This window comes from Oncorhynchus tshawytscha, linkage group LG16, assembly GCF_018296145.1.
Source record: "Oncorhynchus tshawytscha isolate Ot180627B linkage group LG16, Otsh_v2.0, whole genome shotgun sequence".
NCBI classification, from domain to species: domain Eukaryota; kingdom Metazoa; phylum Chordata; class Actinopteri; order Salmoniformes; family Salmonidae; genus Oncorhynchus; species Oncorhynchus tshawytscha.
In genome coordinates, this window is record NC_056444.1 from 72,091,511 (window position 1) to 72,108,099 (window position 16,589).

The 16,589-nt window shown below is 42.0% G+C and overlaps 1 protein-coding gene across 1 annotated transcript in view; it reads right to left on the reverse strand.

The window, feature by feature from the left end:
• Positions 1–3,685: 3,685 nt before the first annotated feature.
• The window catches only part of LOC112216289 (synaptotagmin-6-like), a 42,084-nt gene continuing 29,180 nt past the window's right edge, over positions 3,686–16,589 (reverse strand). The window contains exons 2-7 of the mRNA XM_024376175.2: positions 12,116–12,569; positions 10,660–11,218; positions 8,360–8,480; positions 5,797–5,968; positions 4,793–4,943; positions 3,686–4,532 (exon numbers count right to left, since the gene is read on the reverse strand). Of these exons, the coding sequence (XP_024231943.1) occupies positions 4,461–4,532; positions 4,793–4,943; positions 5,797–5,968; positions 8,360–8,480; positions 10,660–11,218; positions 12,116–12,294 (1,254 nt within the window). The 5' untranslated portion in view covers positions 12,295–12,569 and the 3' untranslated portion in view covers positions 3,686–4,460. The remainder of the gene's footprint in view (positions 4,533–4,792; positions 4,944–5,796; positions 5,969–8,359; positions 8,481–10,659; positions 11,219–12,115; positions 12,570–16,589) is intronic.

Genomic DNA, 16,589 nt, shown 5'->3' on the forward strand with positions numbered 1-16,589 from the left:
CAGGAATGTATCAGCAAGTGTAAACCTATATACTGTATGTGAGAACAACTGAAGAATCACACTGAGCAGAAAAAAGAAGAAAAAAAACAGTAATGCAATGTGCAGGTGCCTCCTGTCTAAAGCCTCACTATTGTTATTTTACTGCTGCTCTTTAATTATCTCTTACTTTATTTCTTTTTTTTTAAGGTATTTTTCTTAAAACTGCATTGTTGGTTAAGGTCTTGTAAGTAAGCATTTCACTGTTGTATTCGGCACATGTGAAAAATAAAATTTGGTTTGATTTTAGTGGTGTGAGGGAATCCAACAATCCAACAAACTGTAGTGAATCAGATATCAGGAGTCTGCCAGTAATGGCAGCAGGAATCTTAGCAGGATTGTAACCAGTACTGTAACTATACATACTATGTGAGGAAACCCAATGAATCACATTGTGCAGAAAGAAACAATAGTGGTGTGAGGGAATCCAACAAGTGACTCATTGAATTGCGTCTCACCAACTGCCAATTAGAGAAATGTCACTGACTCACTGCAAGACATCGGCCTTTGACTATCTATTGGCTAGTTTCCCCACACTATCCGTCCGTCTGTCTGTCTGTCTGTCTGTCTGTCTGTCTGTCTGTCTGTCTGTCTGTCTGTCTGTCTGTCTGTCTGTCTGTCTGTCTGTCTGTCTGTCTGTCTGTCTGTCTGTCTGTCTGTCTGTCTGTCTGTCTGTCTGTCTGTCTGTCTGTCTGTCTGTCTGTCTGTCTGTCTGTCTGTCTGTCTCTTAGACAGTGGAGACAACGTAAACAAGGTTAACTCCTGCTCTCTCTAGGAGGAATAGCTAAAACAGTGTTCTATTGTGTGTCTATTTAGTTCATTCACTTTAACCATTTTCCTTGTTCACTTTTCCCATGGTTCTTCCAGATCATCTCTGTTTGATTTATACCATCTTAAAACATGCTTCTGCTCTGCAGCTGTGGTCAGGCAGAAGCCACCTTGTCATGACCATTTTAGATTTTTACTGTCATTGAGTTACAATTACCTCTTTGATTCACAAACAACTACTACCATACGACCAGTGCCAAAGTTCTGTAGACAGAATTCATGGAGAAAAAAGCTTCAGTTTAGAGCACTCAAGGGATAAACGTAGAGAAGAATGCTACTCAGAAATGCTCCTCATGTACTACAAACAACACCCATTTCCTGATACCCACATTATAGGCAGACCTGCTTTCAAACATGTGCTTGCCAATGTCAAATCAAAACACTATCACGGTCAACATAAAACAACATTGATAAAGATTCCTGATTTGTGTTACGTCTTAAATAACCCAACTGGGATAAACAAGAATCCTTCTAATCAAATTGAAGATATTACTAAAATACCTCTCTCAAATGATAGCCTACTTTCAGTTACACATTTATTATTAAAAAAAACATTGGTAATCCATGATGTATTTGTTCTAATAATTGAAACAATATGTTTACTACATAGAACAGAAAATAATCAGTCTCACTGGAAAGAAAATATTAATTTTGATGATTGACATTACTTTCCTTATTTTTGTCACAGAGCAAATTATAGTCTACCTTTGCTACAAGCACATTTGTCACCAAAAAACTATACACCAATCAGTTTGATTTCTTTTGTCTGTTTAATACATACTGTATTTGGCTATTGAGAGGACATCAAATATTAGGTTGTACTGCACTCATCATAGTACCACAATGTAGAAAGAAATATAAATATTACATAGCCGTCTTAAGCAAATCAGGATTCCTTTAACCTTTGTATATATCCATCCATTAGATCCAATAGTACACATGTATGGCATACAATAGAAGTAGCTACATACATGACTGCCTACATGTAAAGGCTAACGAATTTCATTTTGTCGAAGCATTGCAAAAAGGGTTCAATAATGCAATAATGGGTTCAATAATCATTTGTTTGGATTCAGATCAAGCTCCTCAACGATATCCAATAAACTGGTCCTTGTATGATGGGCAGATTCAAAGTCAGATCAATACAAACCACAAGTTTCCATGGTGCCTCATGATAGAAAATAAATATACAATTAATAGTTGATTATTGGTCCCCCGAGGGTGATGTTCTCCTCTTTTGGAGGAGAGTTCTGAACACTTAAGGATAAGGAAAACTCCCACAACACAACAATACTAGATTTACAGTGCCTTGCAGAAGTATTCATCCCCTTGGCAATTTTCCTATTTTGTTGCATTACAACCTGTAATTTAAATGGATTTTTATGTGGGTTTCATGTAATGGATATACACAAAATAGTCCAAAATGGTGAAGTGAAATTACTTGTTTCTAAAAATTCTAAAAAATAAAAAATGTAAAAGTGTTGTGTGAACATGTATTCACCCCTTTGCTATGAAGCCCCTAAACAAGATCTGGTGCAACCAATTACCTTCAGAAGTCACATAATTACTTAAATAAAGTCCACCTTTGTGCAATCTAAGTGTCTAATGATCTGTCACATGATCTCAGTATATATACACCTGTTCTCAAAGGCCCCAGAGTCTGCAACACCACTAAGCAAGGGGCACCACCAAGCAAGCGGCACCATGAAGACCAAGGAGCTCTCCAAACAGGTCAGGGACAAAGTTGTGGAGAAGTACAGATCAGGGTTGGGTAATAAAAAAATATCATAAACTTTGAAAATCCCACTGAGCACCATTAAATCCATTATTAAAAAATGGAAAGATTATGGCACCATAACAAACCTGCCAAGAGATGGCCGCCCACCAAAACTCACGGACCAGGCAAGGAAGGCATTAATCAGAGAGGCAACAAAGAGACCAAAGATAATGACTTAAAGATTGCTGTACACAAGCGGAACCAAACAAATGGAAAGGGGCTGGATTAGTTTTGCCTTGAAGAATGGGCAAAAATCCCAGTGGCTAGATGTGCCAAGCTTATAGAGACATACCCCAAGAGACTTGCAGCTGTAATTGCTGCAAAAGGTGGCTCTATAAAGTACTGACTTTGGGGGGGTGAATAGTTATGCACGCTCAAGTTGTATGTTTTTTTTGTCTTATTTCTTGTTTGTTTGACAATAAAAAATATTTTGCATCTTCAAAGTGGTAGTAATGTTGTGTAAATCAAACGACACAAACCGCCCAAAAATCCATTTTAATTCCAGGTTGTAAGGCAACAAAATAGGAAAAATGCCAAGGGGGGTGAATACTTTCGCAAGCCAATGTATGTCTACTTTGTATTCTGGTGGGAAAAACAAACTTTACATTAGCAGAAAGAGGACTGTGCTGTACAGTTCAAACCAACCCCAGGGAACAGAATACAATAAGAAGGTGCTGAAGATGTGCAATACGTTCGGCTGAGAGAGAAAACCTATGGGAGCAGGACTAATGAGAATACACTCTCCGATGGAATAGGCAAGAGCACCAAGACTAACAAGGAAAGAAACAGGAGGGAGAGGTAAGGGTGGTTCGGAGTCTGTGTGCTTTTTAACCATTTTTTGTTCCATAGATAGACTCTCTCAGCAGGCTATGCACCAATGGTGTTGCAATGTGCTTATATGATGTGTTGCACATCTTTTTTTCTTTATGACTCTCTATAAATTTGATGAACACAATTTGACAGGTCAAAATCATCCCTTTAAGTTCTGCTCATTACTCCTGAACATGTAATGGTTGACATTGAGAAAATATTCAACATAGGTACTATTGTGAAATATGTTTTTTTTGCCTTCTTTGGCTTGGTTAATATGACAATTAATGTTTTTTTTTTTAAATAACAACACATTTGTTTGTGCCTTAGTGTTTTTGTTACTTCCACACAATATTAGTAGATAGATAGTAAGGGCAGACGGCTTTAGATATTCCTTAGGTCAATCCAGTCTTTAATTTCCTATCTTAAGGAAAGCAACATATTTTGACCAACTGATCCAATATAAAGTGACAGCTTGTAATGACCACTGACTGACTCTCTCTCTCTCTCTCTCTCTCTCTCTCTCTCTCTCTCTCTCTCTCTCGAGCAGAAACTTCAGTGTGTTGGACCAAGTCCCTGTGAGAGAACTGTGATCACATTCATTTGGACTCAACCCATAGATAGATACACTCGGAACCGGCAGTCTGTTGTTCCACTCAGACAACAAGCTCTCCCTTTGGGGACTCACTTGATGAGAAGCTCAGGATAAAACTAATCCAAAGCACCCCAAGTACTGGGATTGACTCCAGATCAGTAAACCTAAATTCAACACTTCATGTTGATTCAAAAAAAGCATTGTTACGTCACAAACAACTGACAGCGATGCTGATCCAGGATCAGTTCTTGGGAACGGGATCACTTTGCTGCTACACTTGAGGGAGAGTGAAGACTGAGAAAGAGACTGAGTGGGGTTATGTTTCTCCTCAGGCGCAGGCAGACAGACCAGACAGGATGTAGGATTAGTAGGAGAGAGAGGAGACCATTTCACTAGGGTCACAGGTGGTTCTGCTCAGGGGCTAGAAGGAGGCCTGGGGGAGGGGCAAGAGCCCTGGCTGTCTAAACTGGCCGTCCGCGTTTTCCACTGCAGTACACAGACACAGACACACACGCACACACACACACACACACACACACACACACACACACACACACACACACACACACACACACACACACACACACAGACTTCAGTTAGAAGATAGATATTACACTGTTACAATATCTGACATTGACTATTTATCCTACATGTGATCCTTGAAAAAATGTCTCTACATTTTTTACTATATGCAATATTCATGCCTACGAATTCTTCACACACTGCAGCGTGCTGTATGAACTAACCTCTTTCTCTGATTTCTTGGCCTCCAGTAGGGGGTGCCAGTGTGCAATGGGCTTGCGTGGGTACGCCAGCATCTCGTTCCAGTGGCCCTTGCCAAGCCCCTCAGCACTGCACCCCACACGGTTCACACCAATGATCTCATTGTGACCTACCCTGCAGGGGCCAGACAACACACACAACATCAACACAACAGTACAGCTAATCCTGCTCTTCAGAGACACTACATTACAAAATGCAGGATTGATTTCATAGCTGAATTTGTTTCACAAAATAGAATAAAAAAATACATTGGGAACACACCAATGTAAAATCTTTGCATTCACATTAAAAAAGCTAATTTGGCAAAATTATTTCACCCCTCTCCAACCCTTATAACAAGTACAGTATACATTTAGTTATCAGAGGATACGGCTGCAAAATGGAAAGTTAAAAGGGAGAGGTGATAATTAGTAGTTGCAGTTCATGTGAAGATAAAGCGAGTTATGGTTAAAAGGAGTCATTTCCACATCTCTTGGAGAGATAATGTCTGAAATGTAAATGGGATGAATAAACAACTACAAATGGTAATGGCACCAACAAAGTCCAGACCAGAAGGGATCTCTGTTCTTCCACATCATAATCCTGGATCTAAGGGATGGACTGATACAAAACAAGGAAGCCCTGGCTGATAGCCTCAAAGTAGAGTCGGTTCGCCAGTCGGCAGCTGCCACGTTAGTTGATCAAGACTACCCTCAGAGCTTCCATTCAACCAGTGAAGTGAATGTTCTGACTCCTGATCTATTCTTTCTATTTGTTGTGTTTACTTTTATTTTTTAAATAGACATCATAAGCACTGTTCTATTCTAGGGGGCGTGTTGTGCAAACTACACAGATGCTGAATATTCTGAGAGAACCATCTGAGTTGAATTTTTTGACAGTGCTTGACAGACTGTTACCAAGTAGCTGGCCAAGTGCATGCCAGATTTGTCTTATGGATGCCAAGATTAAATCAAAGTGTTATACGCACAAGTCATAGTCCATGACTGAGATGTGCAGGCTGACGTGGTCCATGCTGTCTGGGGGGATGTCGAAGATGATGGCCTCGTTGTACGTGGGGTTCAGAGTGTTCTTCTTGATGGTCGTCTTCTTCTTTTTCAAACGCCTCCCGTCACAGATGAGGGACACTTTGACGTAGGGATCTGAAGTGGAAAAGAGAAAAAGCTATAAGATATAAATCAGGATGTAAATTCTATATTCTATAGGCGCATTATCTTGAGATTAATCGTGGTGCCCAGAAATCTCCTTGTGTTTTCATCCTTGGTTTGAGAAAGAGATTCTGTACATTTATCACCAGAACGCTTGACATGCAGCATTATCAAGGACCCCACATGGAGCATGATGTTTGATACCAACAGGCTCAGAGATAGTTTCTATCTACAAGCCATCAGACTGTTGAACACTTGAACTGGACTGACCACCTGCACTGACTCTTTGCACCTTAGCACACATGCACTCGCTCACTTACGCATACACCCACACAGATATACACTCATCCACTAATCCACTAATCCACAGACACACGCACACACACACACACAGATATACTCCCATCAACACACACACACAGACACACGCACACGCACACACACACAGATATATGCTCATCCACACACACACACACACACACACACACACACACACACACACACACACACACACACACACACACACACACACACACACACACACACACACACACACACACACACACGCACACACTCACGCACACACACACACACACACACACACACACACACACACACACACACACACACACACGTTTGTGATACTATTCTTGTGGGGACCAAACAATTGATTCCCATTCAAAACCCTATTTTCTCTAACCCTTAACCCTAGACCTAACCCTAACCCTAAACCCTAACCTCAAAACCCTAACTCCTAACCCTAAACCTAAACTCGAACCCTAATTGTAACCCTAAACCAAACCCATAAATCTAGACTTTTTCTTTGTGTGGGGACTGGCAAAAGGTCTGGTCCCCACAAGGGTGCTAAAACCAAAAACACACAGAGACACACATTCATGCTAGACACGCATCCCATCTGTTGATGCCAGACTCGTATTATTATTGCTAAATAATGCACAATTTAAACACTTGCCCCCCAATCCCCCCTTTCCCAAAAACACGTGTAAATATTGGACTATAAATCGTGCCTTCCTGCTAAGATGTTTATTCTATTCTACTGAGCCATTCACTTCATGTTCGTATTCTTATCTTGTATTATTTCTTATTGTTGTTGCATTGTCGAGAAGGAACCTGCAAATAAGTATTTTGTTGGATGATGTATACTATGAGTATACTGTACATACGACTAATAACACTTGAAATTTGAAGCATGCAGGTATTGTTTCAGTATGTGAGAACATAACGCTATACTTATTAAGCCTGCAGTGACCGCAACATAACTCAACACATACATTTTGATGCTGCAGCGATCAATTTCATTTCCCATAAAGTAAATTTCCCATGTGTATTATACTCCTATGCTACCTTACACCTAAATATAACAATAACATCCTTGGAAAGGTCTGAAATAAATCTCTGTACATTTGATATTGATGAGTAAACACCTCTTGTATTGAAAGAGGAGGAAGCAAAAGCTGCTGAAATAATGTTTTAATGGAATAAAGTGAAACATATTGGCGTGGTGAATACTGATTTCAATCTTCATCCCTCAGCTCCTATAATCCATTATGCCAGTAAACTAGTCAGATGTAAGCTGCCTTAGATCCATACACAACAATATAAAGAGTGCTTGCTTTGCAACCAAATATGCTTCAGGGTACAATTTACTAGCCATGGTTTTCTGCACACAGATCCAATTCAATCCAGCAACAATTGGTAGACATTTAAATCCTCAACTGAGAAGGGATGTTAAACTTGTAAAATGTCGTTAACAATGAGCGGAAAAATAATAACAAATAATAAAATAATTGTTTGAAATACATACTACAAGATTCACAGCATTTAGGGAACAGGGAATGTCACTTGAATTCGCAAGCAAACATATTTCCTCAAATTATATTTGGTTATTGATAATATAAACTGAATTTGGAACAGCAGTTTGTTATCCTACATCCCAAATGGCACCCTATTTCCTACATAGTGCACAACTTTTAGCCCTTTGTAGTGCACTATATGGGAATGGGTACCACCTGGGACACACCTAGATTAGAATAAAAACACTGACTGAAACCTCAGAGAAATGAGTAGTTGTAGGTGACATCTTCATATTGCCAGTGGTGAATATGAAAAGATTCTCACAGAAACAGAGCTCAGCACTAGAGAGGACTTCCCTTCGTTTGCTCTTTTTATTCAACATTTGATAACATCTATAATTTGATATGTTACAGCCGGGGTTTATTTTCACTTTGACGTATGAAAAACAATGAGTGCACCATCACAAATGTGCACGAGAGCACACACACACACACACACACACACACACACACACACACACACACACACACACACACACACACACACACACACACAATAAAGGTTGCCTACCTGAATATCCAGTGATATCCATGGCCTTGAGGTTCCTGCACTTGATGACGGTGAGAGTGAGTCGTCCTGCGGTTGGCAGGTAGCATAGTGAGAACATGATCTCTCCCAAGTCTACACTCTCCTGTGGGAACAAACAGAGAAACAAACTAATGTGACACACATCACTGGAAGGATGCCTTCAAGCCCTACTGGCGCAAGGACAATAACAATACAATGTAAATGGATTGTGAAGCAGCCAATGCTTTTCCAAAATCCCTCAAGAGATATTGGTGTGAAGCCTGTCATCACAAACAGAACTGAGTATCAGGCTCACACTGAGGAAGTTGTAGAGACAAATCTGCATGACAGTGAAAAATATCTACTTTATGGCCACCTGTGGAGTGTTAAGCATTTCAAATGTAATGTTAGTATTGCATGTGTAGTGTTAAGTGTTTAAAATGTAATGTTAATATTTAATGTGGAGTGTTAAGAGTTTAAAATGTAATGTTAGTATTTCATGTGGAGTGAAAGTTTCGTTCTCAGTCTCTCCCGGGGTGTTCTGACTAAGCTTCATCCCATGAACATGCATTAAAGTTGGTGAGGTTCTAATCACTTTAAATGGGCTATGGTGAGCCCTCCCCCTCTGACAGAGAAATCCCATCACTTGGGATGTGATGTGGACTTAATGTCTCAAGCACTTAAAGCTGATTTAGCTAAAGCACTCCAATGGGAGAGGGAATTTGGTTGATGAAGACAAAGTTGGATTCCGTGCAGTAATATGAGTCCACAGCAAATGTGTCATAAAATACTTTCTAGTCCAGAGCATCTTAGAAGACTAATGTGGTACGTGAACTGTATGCAATATTGACATTTACAGTTCTGAAATGGAGCTAATGAATCATTGTGAAGACTTCAGTAATGTCAGAACAGTTAGTTTACGCACGGCTCCCTTGCCCTCTCTGTCTGGAGACAGTATTACCTGTTATTAATGCCTCCTCTTTGTTAAACAGTATTGCTTTTCACGGCACCAGTGCAGGTTTGCAGTAGTTAAAGGGCCAGGATTAAAACTGGGGTGTGGTGCTAAGGCAAGGGATGCAAGTGTCAGTGTTATGAGGGAAAATGCTACAGTTAGGGTTTGAGCCAGGATAAGACTTTAGATTGAAGCTGATTCTCAAGCAATACGGCCCCAACCATTCACTTCCTCTGAGTTTATGATCAGCCACTATCATTTATCACTTTATCACCACAGGATGAAACAGTGGACACAGTTGGCCTACCTATAGATGTATAAATCAGGCTTACCTAAACATTTATGCATCATGCGGCCTATGATTAGTGAGAAACCCCTCTCAAAATAGTTTGTATGGATCATGCTCTAAGACACTGCCTGAAGTCAATAAGTCTTCCACCCTGCCCTCCTCCCAGCCCTCAGCCCCCTCTACACTCTTGATGTTCCTGATCCAAGTGGGTCGGTGTTATTTATGCATCCCCCATTTGTAAACAGTACTTTCACTCAGTTCAAGGCTCATATTAAAGGTAGGCCTAGTACATGCACCTCAACCCCTTTATGCCTGCTACTACATCCTCAACGCAACAATTACATTTAGAACCGTCCTTGTCCGTCTACTATATACATTACTTTATATAACACGGTGGTTGAGGGAGTTTTGGCTGGGAGTCCTTGTTCAATAATATGTGTTTGTTAAGCAACGAGCCAACTGCTTTCTGCCACTTTAGCAATAACTACTGGATTATTGAACTGCCCTCCGAAAGCAGCTGAAGTCTAACAATACGGGCCAAATAAAATAATCTGACAGAGGTACCCCTCAGACCAGAGAGCTGCCAGAGTGATGCCAGAATGATGCCAGAGTGATGTAGACTCCAATAGAATCCAAACGGATGCCAACAGCATAGTGCACTATTCATCAAGACATCCTCAGGACACCATCCAAATAGAATTACTGTCAAATATAATGACCACTTCAGTATCTCGTTGGAGGGCTCAATTTTTTTGCCGAGACAGTTTTATGACCTTTGCGATGATTACATGTACTTTTTATGCCTTTAGCTTATAATTACTATCATTTCATATGACTTGAATACATTCTTACTTCAACAAAAGATTTGTGACATGCTGAACTCACATTTCTTCATCATTTTTTGTTCTGGTGAAAGGGGGGGGCATATGATTTGAATGAGATTATTATAACTGGTTTCAAATATAAGTAATGTTAACTTTAGGCTGGTCAGCACGAACAGATCTGGGATCAGGCTATGTCAACTCTGCTTTGAGTCAAAGACAAACAGACAGACATTCTTACAGTTGTGGCGTACTGAATGTCCCTCCAAATGTCTGTCTCCCTGGAGAGGTCTGACGTCTCAACAAGGTTATCCACCACCACCTCCCCGATCATATCATGTCTGGAGAACCTGTCAAAGTCAAACACACTCATGTGGAGCTTCCTAACAGCCAGCTCATCATAAGGCACGGGGAACTGGAAGGACTCGTCGAACGTGGGGTTGAGCGTCTTCCGGTGGACGCGCGTCTGGAACTTCTTGCGATCTGGGAGAAGATAGATTTTGACGTAGGGGTCGGAACTTCCGCACAGGTCCTTGGCGGGCAGGTCGAAGGCCTTGAGGATGTTGACCAGGAGGGCCTCATTGTCATAGTCGTACTTCAGGGAGAAGTTGATCTTCCCGCAGTTCTTGGAGTTGCTGTTCTTGGCGGACTCGTCTGTATCCAAGGTCTTCTGTCTGTAGAGTTCTGGTTTGATGCGTCCGATGCTGGTGGGCTGCTCATCCTCATCCGCATAGTCATTGCCCAGGTCCAGGCTGATGGACTGCATCTGCCTGGGCAGGTGCCTTTTGAATGAGCTGTGTCTGCAGAGACAGAAGAGAGGAGGGAGAAATATGAGAACCCCACTAAACCATTCAGCATGTAGTAGCGACAGGCGGTGTGTAAAAAGGCAGAGAGAGAGGAGAAGAGGGAGAATATGAACAGCTTCATTGTGGCGTCTGGAAAGGTCAGTGTTTTGAAAAATTGCTTGAGTGCCCAGCAGGTGAATTCAATTCCAAGTGGTTTCTCGAATCTTAATAGTGTTTCTGCAACCTAGAACTACATGGTCCCCAATTCAATTTATCTTAGTCAGTAGTATAAATGGTCCTACTCTTAGGGGGCTGTTATTCAGGATGGGTATGGGTATTTCAAGACAACAGAGCACAGAGATTATGTTATTGAAAAATAATTTGAGGTACATCCAATAATTAGACCCCCGTTATGGTTGTGGCTATGTGGAATAATGTCTGTGGGGTTGTTTTACTGGTGATTTTACGCTTTTAAGTGTATTGCATTACTCATCATGAAGTGGTCTGGAGATATTAACCTTATATTAAATGAACAGCACCAAATGGCTCACAGGCAAAAAGTAACATAAGCGCTTGGGAGGACCGAAACAAATTGAAACATAATTGTCTTTTTCACTATGATAATCATGTACAATTTGTATTTTTAAACAGCTGTGGAATAACAAATTGAATTCAGATAAAAGTTCATTCGTAACTTTGTTAGTGACGTTATTTTTGTCGTTTTTTGTGAGGTCCCTATGAAGTTTCCTTCTAACGGACTATAGATATTTCTGCTGACTAACTGACCCATTCAGTTTTTCTGACCATGCTTCTGTGTGTGCGTGCGTGTGCGTGTGTGTGTGTGTGTGTGTGTGTGTGTGTGTGTGTGTGTGTGTGTGTGTGTGTGTGTGCGTGCGTGCTGTGGGTGCTGACCTGGTGGAAGAAGCGGGCTCAGTGGCTTGCCGCTGCATGCGTTGCGTGCGCCTCAAAAAGTGCTCCCTCATTGAGAGCTGCACCTCGGCGGGGATGTCAGGCGATGTGTGGCTTATCTTCACAGCAGCCTCTAGGAATCCCATGGAACCCATCGGGTCTTTCACCTTATCCGTTGCCATGGTAACCGGTGACTTTTGCTGGTTGGGGCTGGGGAGGAACTTGTGCTGGTTGTGGTGGAGGGGGTGAGGAGGGTGAAGGTGGAGGTGGAAGGGAGGGCAGTCGTCTGGGGGACCACAGGCCGGAGTGATGGCTGCAGAGTTGGAGGAGAGGGCCGCTGCCTCTTTATTCCGCAAATAAGGCACCCAGCACAGCTTCCAGGAGGCGAAGGCACAAAGAGTCAGCAGGACCAAGCCACACACCACAAACACACCGAGGAGGAGGCCAAAAGTGACGTCTGGAGCAGAGCCGCAAGGACCAAATGCAGGATCACACAATATGGACAAGCAGATGGTGGTAACAGTGAGAGAGAAACAGAGAGAATCAGAGTCAATTAGATTGAAATACAAAATATGGCACAGTAGATTGGTATGGTGCAATGCTGCAACACAGTAACACAGTAGACTGATATCGCAGTATCAGTGGCAATGAAACACTGGCAGTCTGAAAGATGGACAGCCATATGTTTACTGTCAAACCTGTAAGATTGATGATCATATTATACATTTGTCTGCAGTCATTGATGTATACATGTGGATGCTGAATACATAAAGCTCATCCTTAAAGCAGTAAAAAGATACGTAACACACGCTTTGTTAGCCTTGCAACTGAGTTAAAAAGTAATTACAGTTAACTCTGATAAATGATAAATAATCTATTTCAACAGCAACGAAGCCTATTGGAAGATGTGCTACAGTGTCAAATGCTCTCGCTGGAGATAGTTTGTCTGTGGTGTATATCTGTATGTGTGTGGATGTGAAAATGGGTATGGGGTGTGGTGGGCTTGGAACAGCCTCTCAAACGAATTCATTTGTCAATATTATGAATATGTTTTCTGGAAGAACAAATGGGATCTAAAGACCTGGAGAGCCACCAAGAATGCTAGCAGGCAGCACCAAGGACAAACATTCATTAACCATTTTTGAGAAGATGAAGAAAAAACACCACATTGTTGGCTTGATTCGCCCGGGGGGATACTTGCCAAAGCGTTATAAATATATTATTGATGCAATTGTCACGTTCTGACCTTAGTTCCTTTGTTTTTGTCTTTCTTTTAGTATGGTCAGGGAGTGAGTTGGGGTGGGCAGTCTATGTTTGTTTTTCTATGTTGGTTTTTGAGTCTCCTCGGGCCGGTGTACATGGCACCAGCCTTACGCATGGTGTCCCCGGTTCGCCAGCACAGCCCAGTGCGGGCTATTCCACCTCGCCGCACTGGCCTGGCTACGGGGAGCATTCAACCAGGTAAGGTTGGGCAGGCTCGGTGCTCAAGAGCTCCAGTGCACCTTCACGGTCCGGTCTGTCCGGTGCCACCTCCACGCACCAGCCCTCCGGTGGCAGCCCTACCCGTCTGTCCTGAGCCGCCAGAGTCTCCCGTCTGTCCTGAGCCACCAGAGCCGCCAGTCTGTTCTGAGCCGCCAGAGCCGCCAGTCTGTCCTGAGCCGCCAGTCTGTTCTGAGCCGCCAGAGCCGTCAGTCTGTCCTGAGCCGCCAGAGCCGCCAGTCAGCCAGGAGCTGCCAGAGCCGCAAGTCAGCCAGAGCCGCCAGGCAGCCAGGAGCCGCCAGAGCCGCCAGTCAGCCAGGAGCCGCCAGAGCCGTCAGTCAGCCAGGAGCCGCCAGAGCCGCCAGCCAGCCAGGAGCTGCAAGAGCCATCAGTCAGCCAGGCGATGCCAGAATCGCCCTCCCCAGTCCAAGGTCGGCGGCGAGTGTCGCTCTAAAGAGGCCACGGAGGCGGGCTAAGAGGCGCAAAAAAACTATGGTGAAGTGGGGTCCACGTCCCGTGCCAGAGCCGCCACAGATGCCCACCCAGACCCTCCCCTATAGGTTCAGGTTTTGCGGCCAGAGTCCGCACCTTTGGGGGGGGTACTCTCATGTTCTGACCTTAGTTCCTTTCTTTTTGTATTTGTTTTAGTATGGTCATGGCGTGAGTTGGGGTGGGTAGTCTATGTTTGTTTTTCTATGTTGGTTTTTGAGTTCGGCCTAGTATGGTTCTCAATCAGAGGCAGCTGTCAATTGTTGTCCCTGATTTGAGAATCATACTTAGGTAGCCTGGGTTTCACTTTTGAGTGGTGGGTGTTTGTCTTCCGTGTCAGTGTTTGTCGCCACATGGGACTGTTTCGTTGATGCACGTTATTTTATTTTGTTCCAGTGTTCTGTTGTTATTGTTACGTTTGTGGTATATCGTTGTCTTTTGGGTTTTCGCTGTCCGGGTTTTGTAACAGTGGTTTTGGGTTTGTTTGCACCTGTGTTTAGGGCTTCACCCACGTTTGGACCTGTTACTTTGTAGAGGACATTAAAGCGTGTTTACCCGTTTACTTTTGCTCTCTGCGTCTGACTCCACACCCATCACTCACCCACCGTTACAGCAATGTAATTATTTTTCTCCACCTGATACTTGCCAATGTTTCCATACTGTGGAAAATTGACTTTTATTTATTTGGGTTTCACTGCAGCGTTCATCCAATGCTGCTGCACTTGATTACCCTGATTTATCTGCAATAATTCACACTGAAGAGTTTCTGAGCATCTTGGTGCTTTCTGTTTGTATTCTGACTCCAATATCAACATACTGTCATTCCCTGCTAACCATTAGACCTGCTTCAAGGCAGGTTCAATTGGTTCCTTTTAGAAATTCAGCGGGCTTAACTGTTACTCAGTTTAATGTACAAATATGAGCATATGTTCAAAAAGAAAAATATTTGCTCAACAGTTACGTTATAGCCTTCAATATGTACATGATATAATATTTATACAGGGAGATTTGTAAATGGTTCAAATGAAACATGGGTTGAATGTCCAGTTTTTGACAATCATCAATATGGATCATTGCTTTTTTTTGTTTTATAGATTTGATCCTTTCCAAATCCTTTCACACTCTACATCAAACTCTAAGACAGTGGTATTGCAGTATTAGTAGGTATAATGAAGATCTCTTTATGCATGCCTTATGGTTTCTATAATACAGTTATAGCTTTCAAATGGCCTCAGATAGCTCCAAGTTTCAAGATGTACATTTTTACTCAAATGAACTCTCCATCAAAGCATTTTGTAAATTGGGTCCAGTTCGGAGAGCTTTGGGCTTATCCAAGATGGAGCCCGGATTTCCTAGACATGGGGATTTGTGCCTCTACTCTGAGGGGATTTCAACATCATCCCCAGCCATGACTCCTCCTTGTCATCTCCCATTTCTCCCAGTTCTTCACAAAGGACAGTGTTAACTGACCTGTCACTGGCACATTTCTCGTTAACTGTGACAAAAAATGCAAAGATTGTAGATTTATGGTTTATGTAGGCTATCTGACCAGAGCATAGAATGGAAGTTTTATGTAGCTGAAATGATATATGATGGCTTTGGAATGCATAATGTAGCTGTTTCATGATATTTAACTCATTATCAACTTGTTGTTATTGTACAAAGTACTTAATTTTCCAATAATGACAACATAATCTCACATTTGATCATTGGAACCTGGAAGCAAATCTGAGTGTGCTGACGGTCTGTCACGAGAGACCATTGCACAGTAGATCATTGGCATACAGTAAGCAGAGCTCTATTTGATGGGTAATATAATGTTCACAATAGAGACAATGGAGTAGGCCAACAGATATAGACAGTGAGCAGTGAATTTCCATTTGCTCTGTATGTGTTGTAATGTCCACACTAGAGACACTCAGCATTGTGGAGTAACGGTTTATCAAAAAACTCTAACTGTAATTTGTTATGTTACCAGCAAAAATATTGCAATCAGATTAAAAAGTAGATGATTACGTCTACGAATAATTTTGAATTCAGAAAGGATGTTTGAGAAAAAAATATTTGACACCTTTCTGTTTTCTCAATAACATTCAAATAAGCACTGAAAAAAGTGTCAATTGAACCTGACACAATATATGCGTTTGATGGATCATGGGAAAAGAGCAGGAATAGCAATGACGTGTACTGATGGATGACAAGGGAAGCCAGGCTTCCCCAAAAAATGTACAGAGAAAAAAAGATAGCAACTAATGTATTAACATCTTTAATGCAACTATCTTTAGTTTCTCTGTTTTTCATAATTTTCCTTCAATTCGCAAGTGGCTGGATGTATCTCACCGGAGAAAGCGTCTGAGTGAGCGAAAAAAAAATTCAGTATGTGTAGCCCATCTAGCCCATCTATCAGAAATTGTCTGGTCAAAAAGAGTATGACATTGTAGTTTCGGCTATTTCAGCCACAGACAGGTGTATAAAATCGAGCACACCGCCATGCAATCTCCATAGACAA